The following is a 16,515-nucleotide window of genomic DNA, read 5'->3' as shown; positions in this document are numbered from 1 at the left end:
GTGGCCAACAGGCTCATGAAAAGATGTTCAACATCATTAGCTATCAGGGAAATGCAAATCAAAACTACAAGGAGATATCACCTCACTCTGGTCAGAATGGCTATAATTAACAAGACAGGAAACAACAAGTGTTGGAGAGGATGTGGAGAGAAAGGAACCCTCAAACATTGCTGGTGGGAGTGCAAAGTGGTGAAGCCACTATGGAAAACAGTATGGAGACGCCTCAGAAAATTAAGAATAGATCTACCATATGATCCAGCTATCCCACTGCTGGGTATTTATCCAAAGAACTTGAAAACACAAAGGCATAAAAGATATATGCACCCCTATGTTCATCACATCATTATTCACAATAGCCAAGGCTTGTAAACAACCTAGGTGCCCATCAAGGGACGAATGGAAGATGTGGTATATATACACAATGGAATACTACTCAGCCATAAGAAATGATGAAATCTGGCCATTTGTGACAACATAGATGGACCTTGAGGGTATTATGCTAAGTGAAATAAGTCAGAGGGAGAAAGTCAAATACCATATGATCTCACTCATAAGTAGAAGATAAAAATGACAAACAAACACAGAGCAAGAGAGACTGGATTGGTGGTTACCAGAAGGGAAGGGAGGAGGGGGAAGGGCAAAAGGGGTGATTAGACACACGTGTGGTGATGGATAATTGGTCTTTGTGGGGTGAACATGATGTAATCTACACAGAATTCGAAATATATTATGATGTACACCTGAAAGTTATATAATGTTATAATCCAATGTTACTGCAATAATAAAAAATTAAAAAAAAAACATATTTATGAAAAAATGTTGCAATATACTACTAGAGATATACAAACATACATCCTCTACATTTTTGGCATTCAGAAATTAAAGTGAAAATAAAAAATTTCCTTACTTTGAAAAGTAAAAAAATTAAAAAAAATTAAAAAAATAAGATATATTTTAAACTGTCAAGAATATTTATGTTTTTTAAAAATAATTTTTACAGGAAGATGAAAACAATCATTATTTGGCATGAAAATAAACGTATGCATTTATTTATATTTATTATGCATAATTTATAAAATTATGCCTTTATTTATAAAATGAGTTTTAAGTTACCTGAAGTACTTGGATCATTTCTTTTGTTTTTTCAAGGCATTTATTTGATTCATTAACTTGTGATTGAAGTTTTGCTATTATATCATTAGTCATCTCAAGCTCTTTCTGCATCTTTATAATCTTGTCTTCCTTTTGCATGGCAGTTTCTTTAGCTTCACGTAGTGAAGTTTCCAGCTCTTGAATCTTCTATTAAAAAAAACACACATATATAAGGTGTGCCTTGAAGACAGAATCACAGTTTATATGAAACAAAGATCATATATAGGTATTAATCTTTCAGATTGCATCAACATAGGATAGATGGAGACTCCAAATGTCACTCAATTTATACATGTATTATTTTTTTCATTTAGAAGCTGATCATTTAGGACTAAAAGAGGCCCAGATTTTATATAAGGTTAGTACTTATTTTATTTACTAGTTAGCATGGTGCTAAGCATATTAAATAGGCACTTACATTTTAAATTAACACTACTTACAGAAAGTATATTTGTTAATTGACACTTTAGAGGAATACATGTAACATATCTTTCCCTTTATTTTTATTACCTAGTTTTTATGCTGAAAAATACAAGTATGTGGAAAAATCCAAAGGCATATAATTAAGATTAAGTTCCCCCATCTCAGAACCCCCACTGACTCTAAAGCGACGACTACTAAACTCTTTCAAGTGTATCCTTCTAGAAATTTTCTATATGTATCTACGCATGTGAATATACAGTTTACAAAAACAGTAAGTCACACACACAATAGTGTGTAAGAAGAAAGTTCACACAGAATAGCGTGAAAGAAGAAAGAGCCAAAGCAGGACTGCATTCGAACATGAAGAAGACAGATATGACTACAGAAGAACTATACAACTTTAATGTAGACCATGAAGACACTGAAATTGTTAAAGGTTTTGTTTCCCTTGGTTCAGTCATCAGTTTAAATGGAGACCGCAGCCAAGAAATCAAGAGAAGACTGTGACTCAGAAGGGCAGCGATGGAAGAATCAGGAAAGATCATCAACAGTAAGGGAGTATCATTAGAGACCAAGGCCAAGATTATCGACACCCTCGCATTCCCAATTACTATGTGTGGGTGCGAAAGCTGGACAGTGAAGAAGGCTGACAGGAAAAAATGGACTCATTTGAGATATGGTGTTGGAGGAGAGCTCTACAGATACCCTGGACTGCCAGAAAAATGAACAAGTGGGTCCAAGAGCAAATTAAGCCTGACCTATCTCTGGAGGCAAAAATTGTAAAACTGAGACTATCCTACCTTGGGGACATGATGAAAAGTAAAAGGCAGCAGGAAAAGAGGAAGACGAAATACGAGATGGCGTAATTCCAGAAAGGAAGCCATAGGCGTGAGTCTACAGGAGCTGAGTAGGGCTCTTGAGGACAGGATATTGGACATCACTCATTCATAGAGTTGCCAGGAATCAGAGCTGACTCTACAGCACATAACAACAATAAATATATACTTCTGGTTTTTTGTGGGTTTTTATTGCTGAGGAAGATGAGCCCTGAGCTAACTTCCTCTTTTTTTGCTTGAGGAAGATTAGCCCTGAGCTAATATCTATGTCAATCTTCCTCCATTTTATATGTGGATTGCTGCCACATCATGGCTGCCAATGAGTGGTGTAGGTCCGTGCCTGGGATCTGAACCATGAACTGGGCCGCCGAAGTAGAGCATGCAAACTTAACCACTATGCCATGGGGCTGGCCTCCTGCTTTTTAAAAAATTAAAAATTTTATTTTCACTTGATAATATATTTTCCAGATCTTTTCATTATCAACACATAGATCTCTCGCATTTTTGTTTTCATGGGTAAATATATCCTATTTCATGGAGGTACTATAAACTAGTTAACCTGTCACCTACTAATGAACATTTAGGTTATTTCCAGTTTTTTATAAGTACAAAAATATCTTAATTTGTTCATAATATAAGACTGTTCACATATACACACATGCAGGTTTTCCTGGAAAACGTTTCTTTTTGGTCCACCTGGAATTTACTTTTGTTTAATGAATGAGGTAGGAGTCCAGACTTATTCTTCTAAGATGGCTAGTTGGTTGTTCTGATTCAAACATTAAGCAGACTATCTTTCCCCCCTGAGTTGACTGCTCCTACTGTCATGCACTGAATTCTCCTACTTGTTTGGGTGGACTGCCCAACTCTCTGCCTGCCCCACTGCTCTACCTCCACATCACTGACCTGCTCTGTGCTACTCTGATTTGGCCTAATTATCAAACTAATAACATACGATTTATTATCTGATGGGGTATTTCCTGGGGTCATTGAAAATGGGATTTCCTTGTGCTTGTTTATCTTATTGCTTTGGAAGATGGGTTTCATATTTCCACTATTTTTACCTCTACAGCTGACTGAGGTCTGTAGTGATCAGCAAATCAATAAACTCTATATTAGTGATCTTCTAGTTTCCACTAGTAATAATTATTAAACTGGCAGTTGATGTTTTATTATAAATATTTATTTTGGTAAAAATGCTAAGTTGTAATTCACTCGGGTTCCCCACTAAGACGTGTGTGCTAACAAAATAAAACAGCGTGTTTGCTGTACAGATTCCCAAGTAAGGGCAGTTAATACAGTTATTGGATTATTCAAATAATGTACTGATTCTTGGGCACAGGTTAATCTGTATAAGAAATTTATTATACTTTTAGCCTCTTCCATTTTCGTTTTGATCACATTAACCAATATTAAAGACACTGATGATAATTAGAGAAAAGCTAAATTGCTCTTTCTCTCTAAACTAGTTTGGTACTATAGACATAGATTATAATTTAATAGAAAGTCACATGATTTAGAAAACTTATAATGTATGGTAATAACACCTTAAGTGGTATACATACCTATTAATCAAATTAAGGCATGAGTTACTTCTATTTTATAATTCAAAGGTAAGATCTTATGTAACATGTAGCTTTATAATTAGTTGAGTGAGCGCCCCAATAGAACTATATTTAAAAAACAAGTCCATCATGCATGTTCCCTAATACCTTCAATACTGTGATTTTGCTCTGAAATGTTACATATGATACATCTTTAACTCTACAATGAAGCTGCAAATTGAAAAACATCTTATAAGAAATCTCATACCTCTGTGGTTAGTTGTGTAGCTCTTGATGTGACATGAAGATTCTTATCGCCTTGTGTAGTAGGATTAACAAGGGCACCAGATGTTCGAGAGATCTTCAAAGTTTGATAGTTTTTCAACAGTTTTTCATTTTTCTCTTTCACTGATTTCAGGTCATGTTCCCATTCTTTGGTGATGGTCACATTTCTTTCCTCAAACTCTGTTGATTCATTCATTATAGCCTATTGAGTAGTAAAGACAACACTATAGCTTCTAAAATGAATTACGTATTAAAAAAACCACTATGGAAAATACTAGAGTTCTAGGACAAGGCATATGTTGAAATTCATTATTCAGAACATTCTAGAATAGTACTTTAAAAGAATGTGAACATTCTTTGTGGCTTGCACCAGTTCCTGACATTTCAGAAGATGCTGGATATTGATTATGAGAATAAAAGAAGAATAAGGACTAGAGAGGATTCATATTGATCTGCAAGATGATAATCTCATTCTATTAGATCAGCACTGACATATGAAGAGGAATCTGAAGAACTGGTCAGGTTAAAATCATTATGTATGTTATGACATATATAATGTCATATATAAACATTAACTGACATCTAATAGCAGAGCATACCCAGTAAACTTAATAACAATCTATTTTCCTCTTTCATTTCAAACCTCAGTGTTTATAAGGAAAAAAATTTACTGACTTTTCGTAATCTGAAAATCTTCTATTTCCGTGCAGGGAGTAACAGCCAATCCATACCCTCGTTACATCAAAGGCTGATTCACTCTGAAATTGCTTCTATCATCTTTTTACTTCCTATTCCTATGGGATGTACTTTTTGCTCTCATCATGAATGCCTTCTTGGCCTTACCTGTATCTTTCTTTGTGGCTTTATGGTAGTTCTGTGAGATGCGGATCCTAAATTAGTTGTGTTCTTGCTGGCACCCTGGACTCTCCTTGGTTCTGGACTACTGACCCCACACCACACCAAGTTATCAATTGCTATGCTCAGATGGTGGAAGAAGCCACATATCCATGCTGATCCACAGAGCAGAAATCTCTACTTTCTAACCACAAGTGAGCCCTCAATATTATGAGAAAAACACTGAATTATATGGAAATTATCTTATCCCAAACACTGGTTTTATGCTTTTCTTCATTGATTGTGGACCATTTTTTTTTATTTTAAAAGCTCATTTACTGTTTTGCTAGCTTGGGGTATTCGACAAATGGGATTCACTATCCACAGGAAAACCTTTTTTAAAAATGTTATCTACATTTCAATGTGATTTAAGTATAGTTTCCAGATGAAATTAAAGTGTCAGGAAAGAACTACCCAAACAAATGAAATATAAAACCAATCTTAGGAGCTATAATATTAATCTAGCTCCCTTTGCTCCAACTGCCTATATAACAAGCAACTTTCTGATTAATGACAATTTTACCAGGTGTATGAGGTAGAGATTACTTCAGAAAGCCGAATGAATCTTCTCATCAGTGGAAAGTAAAACAAATTAATAAAACTGATCTCAAGCAATCTTGGTTCATATGAATCTGTCCACAAGGGCTGGTCACCTTGGGAACAATGATACAAACCACATGTTTGAACCTCACAGTTGAAGGATCAGCACGTATGATAGCAACAGCACCGAGGTGAGAAGCACAAGGCCTCACTAATTAGTGGACTAGAGCTGTCTTTGGCTTGACCACAGGTGCTGCCCACAGCCCTGAAACAGGCTAGCATCTCACCTTGTTTGAGGATACTTGGGGGAAAAGGCTCGGGTCCTACGGAAGCGAGAAAGGACAGAGGAAAATGGCAAGATTTGAGGTTTCACCAGTGGAAATGGATTGTTATACTGCAACATTTTATTATCTTCTTTACAAGTTGATATATTTAATTACCTTAAGGAAGCAAAATGTGTTAGAGGAAGAACACATTTACAGTCACTCTTTTTCAAATAAAAAAATAAAGAAGCATATACAAATAAATGAAAGAAAATATACTTAAAATTAAGTTGCTCTAAGTCTTTTTAAGAATGAGGCAGAAAAATTAAAGCAAACAAAAAAAAAGAATGAGCACAAAAAAAGTACTACTTACAATTATCTTTTTATTATAAAAGATATTCACTTCACAAATCCTATCATTTTCTTTCTGGATGCCATTTTTAAGCTTTTCTATATCAAAATGAGTATTCAACCACTCTTCCAAAAACTGGGTCATTTCTTTCCTATTACTCAGTACTTGTTGAAATTCCATCTTTACGCTGTGGAAGTCACATTCCGAAAAATCTTTGAGAATTTCCTGTGTGAAAAATAAGCATTGAATCTCCTGAATCTTAGGAAAGTTTTTATCTAAATATCAGACAAATATCATAAAAAGGGGAAAATAACCTTACTGAACTTTCACTTCTAATATTTTGAAGTAAACATAATTCTAATTTATCCTCATTATATTAGAAATATAATTCTAATTTAAATAATAAAATTTTGGCAGTATAGGCTATGTAACAGAGGCACATCTACAAATTCTGCCTTTTGGCATTTTTAAAACCTGTTCGAAACTATGAATCTGTGACAGTGTCTGAAGTGCTTCTGGATGCAGCTTTTCTGTGCATACAGCAGGCCTTGCATGCATACTGGGAACTGCAGGGGCCTCACACTGCTGGGTGAGAGCAGGACACTCCATGTGGGGTTGCTACAATACAAATGTCTGTGACTCCCAGTCACAGATCTAGGAAGTTTTAGAAGGCATTTGGAAACTTATTCTGGCCTTCCAAGAAATCCTACTTGCTGATATTAAGTCTACTTTTCTATATCTGTGTAGTTCTGAAAGGAGGCTAGTCTATGACTTGGCACTCTTTACATCTGGCCAGCTGTCATCCTGCAACCTATTTTTTTTCTCCCCAAAGCCCCAGTAGTACATAGTTGTATATCCTAGTTCTAGGTCCTTCTGGTTCTTCTCTGTGGGACACTGCCACAGCATGGCCTGACGAGCAGTGCCAGGTCCACGCCTAGGATCTGAATCAGCGAACCCCAGGCTGCCAAAGCAGAGCACAGGAACCCACTTGCTACGCCACCAGGCTGGCCCCTCTGCAAGCTGTTTTTAATTTCATAAATGAAAATGACTCTAAGCACATGAAGAGGTACCTTTCTATTTGATAAAAAGACTTAAAATCTAATTAAATCCATTTTAAATAAATCATACCTCAATATGTAGATCCATTTTCTGGCTCAACTGGAGGTCCCCTAATTCTCTGGATGGTACATCATCATCTTGTTGAAGATGCTGCATTTTACTTAGCAGTTCATTTTGCTTTTCCACTTCATCAATAAAAACCATTTCAAGTTTACTGATGGATTCATGTTGTTCTTCCTTTATCTTTGTAACATGGCTTAACACATACTTGCAGGAAAACATGAAACAAATTGGGAAATGAAACTTTTATCACGTTTAGAGGAAGTTCTAAACTCTCAAGACTAAGAGGTGGGGCGGCTTGTCTTGTTTGTCTCTATCCTCTGAGGAGTGAGGAAGAAGGGAAGAACCTCTCTCTATTCCCAAGTTTCTACTCTCAGCGTCTTCGGAGAGTGACTTCCAGACCTCTAGTTTCTTATTTCTGACTTCCTTCTGGAGCTACCTCAGGGATGTCCTACAGTTACCTCAGATTCAATATGTTTACAATGTAACATGATGCCTTTCCCTATAAACCCACCTTTTTCTATTGCCTCCTTTTGGTTAATTATATCACGCAGTTTTCCCAGTGAGATTCATTTCAACATCCTCTCCTGCCTATGTCAGCTGGGTGGCCAACGTGAGTGTGCCCTGCCTCAGGACTTACCTGTCAAGTGTGGCTTAAAGGGGACAAGAATTTGAATGCCCTGGTTCTATGGACCTCATGAATAAGTTCTGGATATCTGATTGTTAGGCTTTTGAAGACTATTAGAGCCTGAGGGGCAATCTACCTAGGTAGGGAAGATACCGCTTCCTACTTCCTCAACTTCCACCATTCCTTAACAATTTACAATCTGGCCTCTTTCCTAACCACTCAACTAAAACTGCTCTGACAAAGGTCACCAGTAAGCTCTATTGTCAACAATTGAGGGGATCTCTTCATTCATGTTCTGGCTGTCTGAAGCATCTGCCACTCTTGACCACTTCATCTTGGACACACTCTCCTCCACTGACTTGACCAATGGCACTTTTGCTCAGTTCTCTCTTATCTCTCTGACTTTTCCAACCTCAAACTCATGTGTTGCTCTCTTTTCTGCTACTGCCTCTTGAGAACTGATCTTTTCCAGAGTTCTCTTTTATCTTCACTCTATTATGCTTCTGGGTGGCCTCATTCACACCTGTTGTACTATCTATCACCAAATGCTGATGGATCCCACATCTTTATCTGTGGTCCTGATTTTTCTCCTGACAAACCTCAGATTCACAACTAAAAGCCTACTTGGTTTCTCTTCCTGGATGTTCCATTATAGGTATTTCTATCTCAAAACATCTCAAATTAAACACCAGATCTCTCCTCCTGCCTCACCTGCCTTCTCCCTTTCGTTTTTTCTTTCTATCAGTTAATGGCACCACTATCCACAAACCCGGCTAAGCCCAAATCCTGGGGCTCAGTCTGAACTTCCCTCCCCTCCCTCCACTGTCAAGCACATGGACCTACTATTGTAAACTGCCAAATATTTCTTTAACTTCTTTCATCCTTTCCATCCCTATGAATCCTTCCCCCATAGTACTGTCACCCATCACATCTCATCAGGACAATTGTAACTGCCTCTTGTCTCTTCTCTCTGCCACCAGGCTTATCATCCCCTGCAGACTCATTTCTTCTTTGTCTGTAGTGAAGTCTCTACAATGGCAACCCGATCACATTACTGCCACCACTTAAAATAACTGTCCAGTGACCCCTCCTCATCTCTAAAATGAACTCTAAGCTTTACTGCTTGAGCCCAGCTTCCAGTCCAGTCTTGTCTTCAACTTGTTCTCCAGGACATTGTCCACTACTGCACTTCTCACCTGTTCAAATGTCTGCCTCACCCACTGGACTAGGAGAGATTTAGCGGTTGCTCATCTCTGTCTCCCCAGCACCCTGACACATTGTTAAGGCCAAAGGCAGAGCTCAGGTTTTGTTGAATGAGCAGGTCCTAGATGCACTGAGGATCCTGCACATGCTATTCTCAGACCCATGCCATCTTTAATTCAGTAGCAAATGTACTAATTAGCAAATACACCAACTCCCAAAGCAGGACTTAAATATACTGGTTTGTAACTGAAATTAATGGCAATATTTACAAAGATATTACTAAAACAGGTGGTACCTTGAGTTTCTTCATGACTCTGTGGAACTCCATGGAACATCTGTGGTTGGCAGTGAGAAGTTTCTGAATCTGTCTGGTTTGTGGATGTGGAAGTGAGAGGTTTGCTTTTACTCTAATTGAAAGCTCTCTTTGGGTTTCAATTTCCCTCTCCAAGTCAAGGCAGAGTCCATTTAAGCACTCATAATGACTATCCATCTCTGTGTATCTCTTCAGAAGCTCCTAAAGGCAGTGAGAATTCATTCAATTTAATAATTCATTCTACTTTAACAATAAGTAGTCCTAGCTCTGGAATTGTAACAAAATTTATGCTTTAACACTTTCTATAGGGCAGAAATAAATTGAGACTTTTGTGTATAAAAAACAAAGAGAAAATGTTATTGTCGATTTTGGATTATAGAAATAATTATAATCATTGTGGAAATTTAAGAAGTTTAAACTGTAGGGGAGGAAGATATTTCCTCTACACGCTCTAGGTCCTTCTGGCTGGACAGCGAATTAAATTCACATGAGACAGAATAACAGGAGAAAATTAAACAAAGCTTTATAACATGTATACATGGGAGAGACCCAGGAAAACTGAGCAACTCACCAAAATGGCAGAAGCTCTCACCTTAAATATCATCTTCAGCTAAAGACAAAGGAGGATGTTGTGGGTAGGGGGAGTCAGTATGGGAGGTTACCAGACAAGTACAGTAAACAAGAGTAAGGTTATTATGCAGATTTAAGTCCTTGCCTTCCGCATTGATAAGAGTTTCTAGAGGTAAGGTCATCCCCCTTCTTCCTGGTACAGAGAGGGAGACATCTTTACAGATGGAGATTTCCCTTACAAATGGAAATGTCTCTTACAAAGGGTAACTTCTACTTTTCAGAGTTTCTCTCATGTCTGCAGTTTTTGAAAGTAACCAGCCCAAAATAATCTTCATGCCAAAGAGATATATCTTGGGGTGGCCAATTCTAATCCTCTATAAAACAGCTATAACAAAGAAAACCAGAAACAACCATTGTTATCATTTTGATACATTTTCTTTTAGTCTTCTAAACATCCATGATTTGAATGAACATTTACAAAGTTGGAAGAGAAATTTGCATGAATTCAATCTAGTATGTATTGTAGGTCAAGGCTGAATGCTAGCTTCTGTTGACAATAGGTGGTGTGAGTGAGCAGATAAAACTGATGAGGATCAAGGATGCCTCAGGGAGAAAAGCCCAAGGCTTCCTGGCCTACATACCAATCTATATCATCCTCACAGAAGCATGGGACATCCTGACCTCATTCAATCTGATTCTTACCCAAAGTTATAAGACCACCTGATAACCAGACTCCACCTGCACTGATACTTTTTTTACCTAATTTTTCCTTTGTCTTGTAAAGAAGCAACTCACATACTTATGCCTTATAAATTTAGCCCTACCCTCAACCCATGTTTGCAGCTCTTCACTGCCCATAGGTCCTGTCCCCATGCTACTCCATGCTACTTCCTGAATAAAAGAGCACTACTGCCAGACCTTGAGAGTCCAAGAAATGTTTCTTTCGACTCCTCAGCTCACTGAGCCAGCATCAAAACGAGTGACAACAAATCACATGACCTACGTTCTATTATCTGCCTAGAATCTGAGATTTCTCACCTTTTATCAGAGTTAGAGTTCAGGTTCTAGCCCTGTCACTTCCTGACTGGGGAAATCCTTGAGCCATTCTCCCAACTACAAAATGAAGACTACAATAATTTCCACAAAGTTTTCTAGGGAATTAAGTAAAATGTTAGATAATATCTAAATATAACCTATAAAATACATACAGACACTATAAATTAAAGGAAATAAAATTACATTTGTAGAAATGCTTCTATACCCAAGTTTTAAACTTAGACTTGGTTTCAAATCCTAATTTTACCAATTTACCAGCTGTGTGACCTTGGGCAATGACTAAACTTCCTCCTGGGCCTCAATTTCTTTGTTTATAAATGGAACAATAAACTCTGTCTCATGAGGTAAAGCACCCAGTCTAGTGCCTTGTGTATGGCAGACACCCATTAGGCCCAGGCCCAGCAGCTCAACTTTCTAGAGACCAGACAGGTGACAAGCTGGTCAGGGCACAGGTGGAAGAACACTTTACATTCAATCGGGTATTAACATATTTAGTTCAGGGTGCTAAACAATAGAGTAAGGGGCTTCTGACAATAATGAGCTCTCCTTTTAATAATTTAAGGAAAACCTAGATAGATGTTCATTAATCTGGGATGTTGGAGAGGGGATTCTTGCCTTTGGTCTTAGGAGGAATCACCTTATGGTTGGAGCAGCACTGTCTAGTCATTCATTTGTACTTTTAATAAATACATATTGAAGGCTGACTTCTGTCAGGACTGTGCTAAGTGATGCAGCCATAAACAACACACAGAAGTCTTTAGGGATCTTGTGTTCTAATAGGGGTGACAGTAAATCCTGTTGGCTTTACCCTCACTACATGTTCAGAATCCACACACTTCTCACTGCTTCCACTACTACCTCTCTGGGCCAAGCCATCACCATCTTCGCATGATTACTGAAATTAGTCTTTCAAATAGTCTTCCTGCTATCACTTAATTTTCAACACAACAATCAGAGCTATCCCTTTAAAATGTAAGTCAGACCATGTCTCTCTTGTGGTCAAAACTCTCCAGTGGATCCACATCTCGTTCAGAGTAAAACCCAAAGTCTTTTAAAAGCCCCACAGCCTGCTTCCTCCTGTTAACTCTGACCTCGTTTCTCATTAGCTTTCCCCCTTGTTGATGTTGCTGGAGCCCACTAGGCAGCTTCTGCTCAGGAGCTCTGTCCTTGCTGTTCTCCCTGCCTGTTCTGCTCTCCACCAGATACCTGTATGTCTCAACCATTGACTCCTTTCAGGTATCTGCTGAAATACCACCTTTCCAGTGAAGCCTCAAAATCATAAACCCTACTGTTTTTTTTCAAAGATTGGCACCTGAGCTAACATCTGTTGCCAATCTTTTTTCTTCTTCTCCCCAAAGCCTCCCCAGTACATAATTGTATATTCTAGTTGTGAGTACCTCTGGTTGTGCTATGTGGGATGCTGCCTCAGCGTGGCCTGACAAGCGGTGCCATGTCTGTGCCCAGGATCTGAACTGGGGAAACCCTGGGCTGCCGAAGCGGGAGCAGAAACTTAACCACTTGGCCCCAGGGCCGGCCCCAAACCCCACTGTTTTGTTTGTGTATGTATGCATGTATGCACACACATATCTGTACTAGATTATGAAGTTTAGAAGAATACTGAGCATTATCTATTCATTCCATAGAGGTGCCTGTGACTCCTCAGGCCTTTGGAAGGGCCCCAATATTTATTTGTAATTTGAACAGGGGCACTTACTTTTATCCTAAAGCACTTTTCTCTCAGGCTTTCTGTAAGGTGCTGTTTTCCATCACATAGCAACATTTTTTCATATTTTAATACCTCTTTGATGTTCTGTTGGTCCTGCTTGGATGGAAAGAAATAAACAAGGCTTCAGCTATAACTCCATTCATATATAATGTCTAATCATTTACTTTTTCAATTACACATTGTACATTATTTCAATAATGGAATCAAATATTATACTTGTAACACAAAAAAATGTAAAAAATGGTCAGAAAATGAATAATAGTATCATGAAGTCTTTTAGTGAGTAACCTCAACTCATTGGGGAAAAAAGTGGGAGAACCACATATTTTTTGGAGACAGAATCTGTTCCTGTAACCTTCATAGCTGCAAATTAGGTTTTAGATTTATCTCTGGTTCCTACTCTTCCAGATCTCTGCAGTAGAATAATTATTGCCAACTAAACATGCTAGCACGACTGTCTGTACTGTCCATGGTGCTCCAAGCTCCATTCATATATTCTTCCCAGCACCTTGGACCAGAAAATTCATACCCTGCCTACATTTTGTATTTCTGACTACAAGTACAAAACAAAACATTTTCTCCCATTTGTTTATCTTATTTACTGCAGTACCCAGAAGACTAATTGTTCAATGATTATTGGTTGAATGAATTAAATCTCTTTATAAATTTAGTTAGGGTCCACATAAATATGATTCCCAAGTGTCTGATGTTTCTATTGAGATTGCAAATGATACTGTTTTCCACTTTATTCTTTCTTCACTATTGAAATATGAGAATGAAAAAGATTTTTATAGATTTCATAAACTTTCTTATTGATCTGAAGTTTACATTACTTTTTAGAGGATTCAGTTCAATTTCTTTTCCAATATCCATTTATGATAAAAACTCTCAATAAAATGGGTATAGAGGGAAAGTACCTCAACATTACAAAGGCCATATATGACCAACCCACCGCCAACATCACACACAATGGTCAAAAAGTGAAAGCCATTCCTCTGAGAACAGGAACAAGACAAGGGTGCCCACTCTTGCCACTCTTCTTCAACATAGTACTGGGAATTTTAGCCAAACAAGTAAGGCAAGAAAAAGAAATAATAGGTATCCAAAAAGGAAAGGAAGAATTAAAACTGTCACTATTTGTGGTTGACATGATTCTATATACAGAAAACTGTAAAGAATCCAACAAAAAACTATTAGAAATAATCAACGAATACAGTAAAGCTGCAGAGTACAAAATCAACATTCAAAAATCATTTGCATTTCACTCCATAACGGGGGCCTGCAGTTTGCCAGTTGGGATCCTGGGCGTGGACCTACACACCGCTCATCAGGCCATGCTGTGGTGGCATCCCAAATAGAAGAACTAGAACTATTTACAACTAGGATATACAACTATGTACTGGGGCTTTGGGGAGAAAATAAAAGAGGAAGATTGGCAAAATACGTTATCTCAAGGCCAGTCTTCCTCACACACACAAAATCAGTTGCATTCCTATACACTAGTAATGGACCACCAGAAAGAGAAGTCAAGACTATAATCCCATTTACAACTGCAACAAAAAAGAATAAAATACTTGGAATAAATTTAACCAAGGAGGTGAATGCCATATACTCCAAAAACTATGACATTAATGAAACAACTCAAAGAAGACAAAGAAATGGAAAGATATTCCATTCCCACGCATTGGAAGAATAAACACAGTTAAAATGTCCATATTACCTAAATCAATCTACAGATTGATCTACAGATCAACCTACAGACTTAATGCAAACCCGAATGGAATACCAATGACATTCTTCATGAAAAGAGAAAAAAGAATCTTAAAATTTATATGGAAAAACAAATGACACTGAATAGCCAAAGCAATTCTGAGGGGGGAAAAAAGAAACAATATTTGGATGTATCATGCTCCCTGAACTCAAAATATACTACAAAGCTGTAGTAGTCAAAACAGCATGGTACTGGCATAAAAAACCCAGATATACAGATCAATGGAACAGAATTGAAAGCCCAGAAGTAAAACCACACATCAAGGGACAGCTAATCTTCAACAAAGGAGGCAAGAACACACAATGAAGAAAGGAAAATCTCTTCAATTAATAGTGTTGGGAAAATTGGACAGCCACATGCAAAAGAATGAATGTAGACCATTGTCTCACATGATACACAAAAATTAACTCTAAATTGATTAAAGACTTGAACGTAAGACCTGAAACCATAAAACTCTTAGAAGAACATATAGGCAGTACAGATTTGACGTAGGTCTTAGTAGTATCTTTCTGAATACCATGTCTCTACAGGCAAGGGAATCAAAAGACAAAATAAAGAAATGGGATTACATCAGACTAAAGAGCTTCTGCAATGCAAAGGAAACCATCAGCAAAACGAAAAGACAACCTACCAATGGGAAGAAAACATTTGCAAATCATACATCTGACAAGGCGTTACTTTCCAAAATATATAAAGAGCTCATACAACTCATTAACAAGAAAAAAGAATAATCCAATAAAAAAATGGGCAGAGGATACGAACAGACATTTTTCAAAGACGATATCCAGATGGCCAACAGGCACACGAAAAGATGTTCGACATCACTAATCATCAGGGAAATGCAAATCAAAACGACAATGAGATATCACCTCAGACCAGTCAAATGGCTATAATTACCAAGACAAAAAATAACAAACGTTGGAGAGGATGTGGAGTAAAGGGAATGCTCATAAACTGGTGGTGGGAATGCAAACCGGTGTGACCACTATGGAAAACAGTATGCAAATTTCTCAAAAACTTAAAAACGGAAATACTGTATGATCCAGCCATTCTGCTACTGGGTATTTATCAAAAGAACATGAAATCACTAATTCAAAAAGATATATGCACCCGTATGCTCACCACAGCATTATTCACAATAGGCAAGATGTGGAAGCAACCTAGGTGCCCATCAAGAGACAAATGGATAACAAGGTGTTGTATATATATACAATGGAATACTAATCACCCATAAAAACAGACAAACTCCTCCCATGTGAGACAACATGGATGGATCTTGAGCAAAATAAGTCAGACAGAGAAAGAAATACTGTATGATTTCACTCCTATGTGGAATATAAGCAAACACATAAATGAGAATAGATTAGTGGTTACCAGAGGAAAAAGGGATGAGGGAGGATGAAATGGTAAAGCCACATATGTATGGTGATGGATAAAAACTGAATTATTGGTGATGAACACAATGCAGTCTAAAGAGAAACTGAAATATAATGATAGACACTTGAAATGTATACAAGGTTGAAAGCCAATATGACCCAATAAAATAATTATATATATATAAATACATATATATATACATATATATATATTTAAATACAGACACTGACCACTAAAAATAGGCACATATAGAAAAAGCAAGTTAAAATGGAATTTTAAATAAATATTATTAACCCCAAAGAAGAAAAAAAGAGAAAGGGGAACAAAAGCCAAACGGAAAAAAAGAAAACATATAGTAAAACGGATGACCTAAATCTAACTGTCAATAATTACATTAAATGTAAAAGGATAAAATTCTCCAATTGAAACTTAGAGTTTGTCATAACAGATAGAAAAACAGCAT

At 37.3% G+C, this 16,515-nt stretch overlaps 1 protein-coding gene across 1 annotated transcript in view; it reads right to left on the bottom strand.

Moving 5' to 3' along the window:
- LOC123278732 (centromere-associated protein E-like) overlaps positions 1 to 16,515 on the bottom strand; it is a 34,678-nt gene that overhangs the window by 12,340 nt on the left and 5,823 nt on the right. The window contains exons 3-8 of the mRNA XM_070503354.1: positions 12,893 to 13,000; positions 9,535 to 9,753; positions 7,418 to 7,615; positions 6,311 to 6,514; positions 4,224 to 4,442; positions 1,114 to 1,299 (exon numbers count right to left, since the gene is read on the bottom strand). Of these exons, the coding sequence (XP_070359455.1) occupies positions 1,114 to 1,299; positions 4,224 to 4,442; positions 6,311 to 6,514; positions 7,418 to 7,615; positions 9,535 to 9,753; positions 12,893 to 13,000 (1,134 nt within the window). The remainder of the gene's footprint in view (positions 1 to 1,113; positions 1,300 to 4,223; positions 4,443 to 6,310; positions 6,515 to 7,417; positions 7,616 to 9,534; positions 9,754 to 12,892; positions 13,001 to 16,515) is intronic.

This window comes from Equus asinus, unplaced genomic scaffold (genome assembly GCF_041296235.1).
Source record: "Equus asinus isolate D_3611 breed Donkey unplaced genomic scaffold, EquAss-T2T_v2 contig_1, whole genome shotgun sequence".
NCBI classification, from domain to species: domain Eukaryota; kingdom Metazoa; phylum Chordata; class Mammalia; order Perissodactyla; family Equidae; genus Equus; species Equus asinus.
The sequence above is the reverse complement of the archived record's forward strand: the minus strand, read 5'-3'. Positions and strand labels throughout refer to the sequence as shown.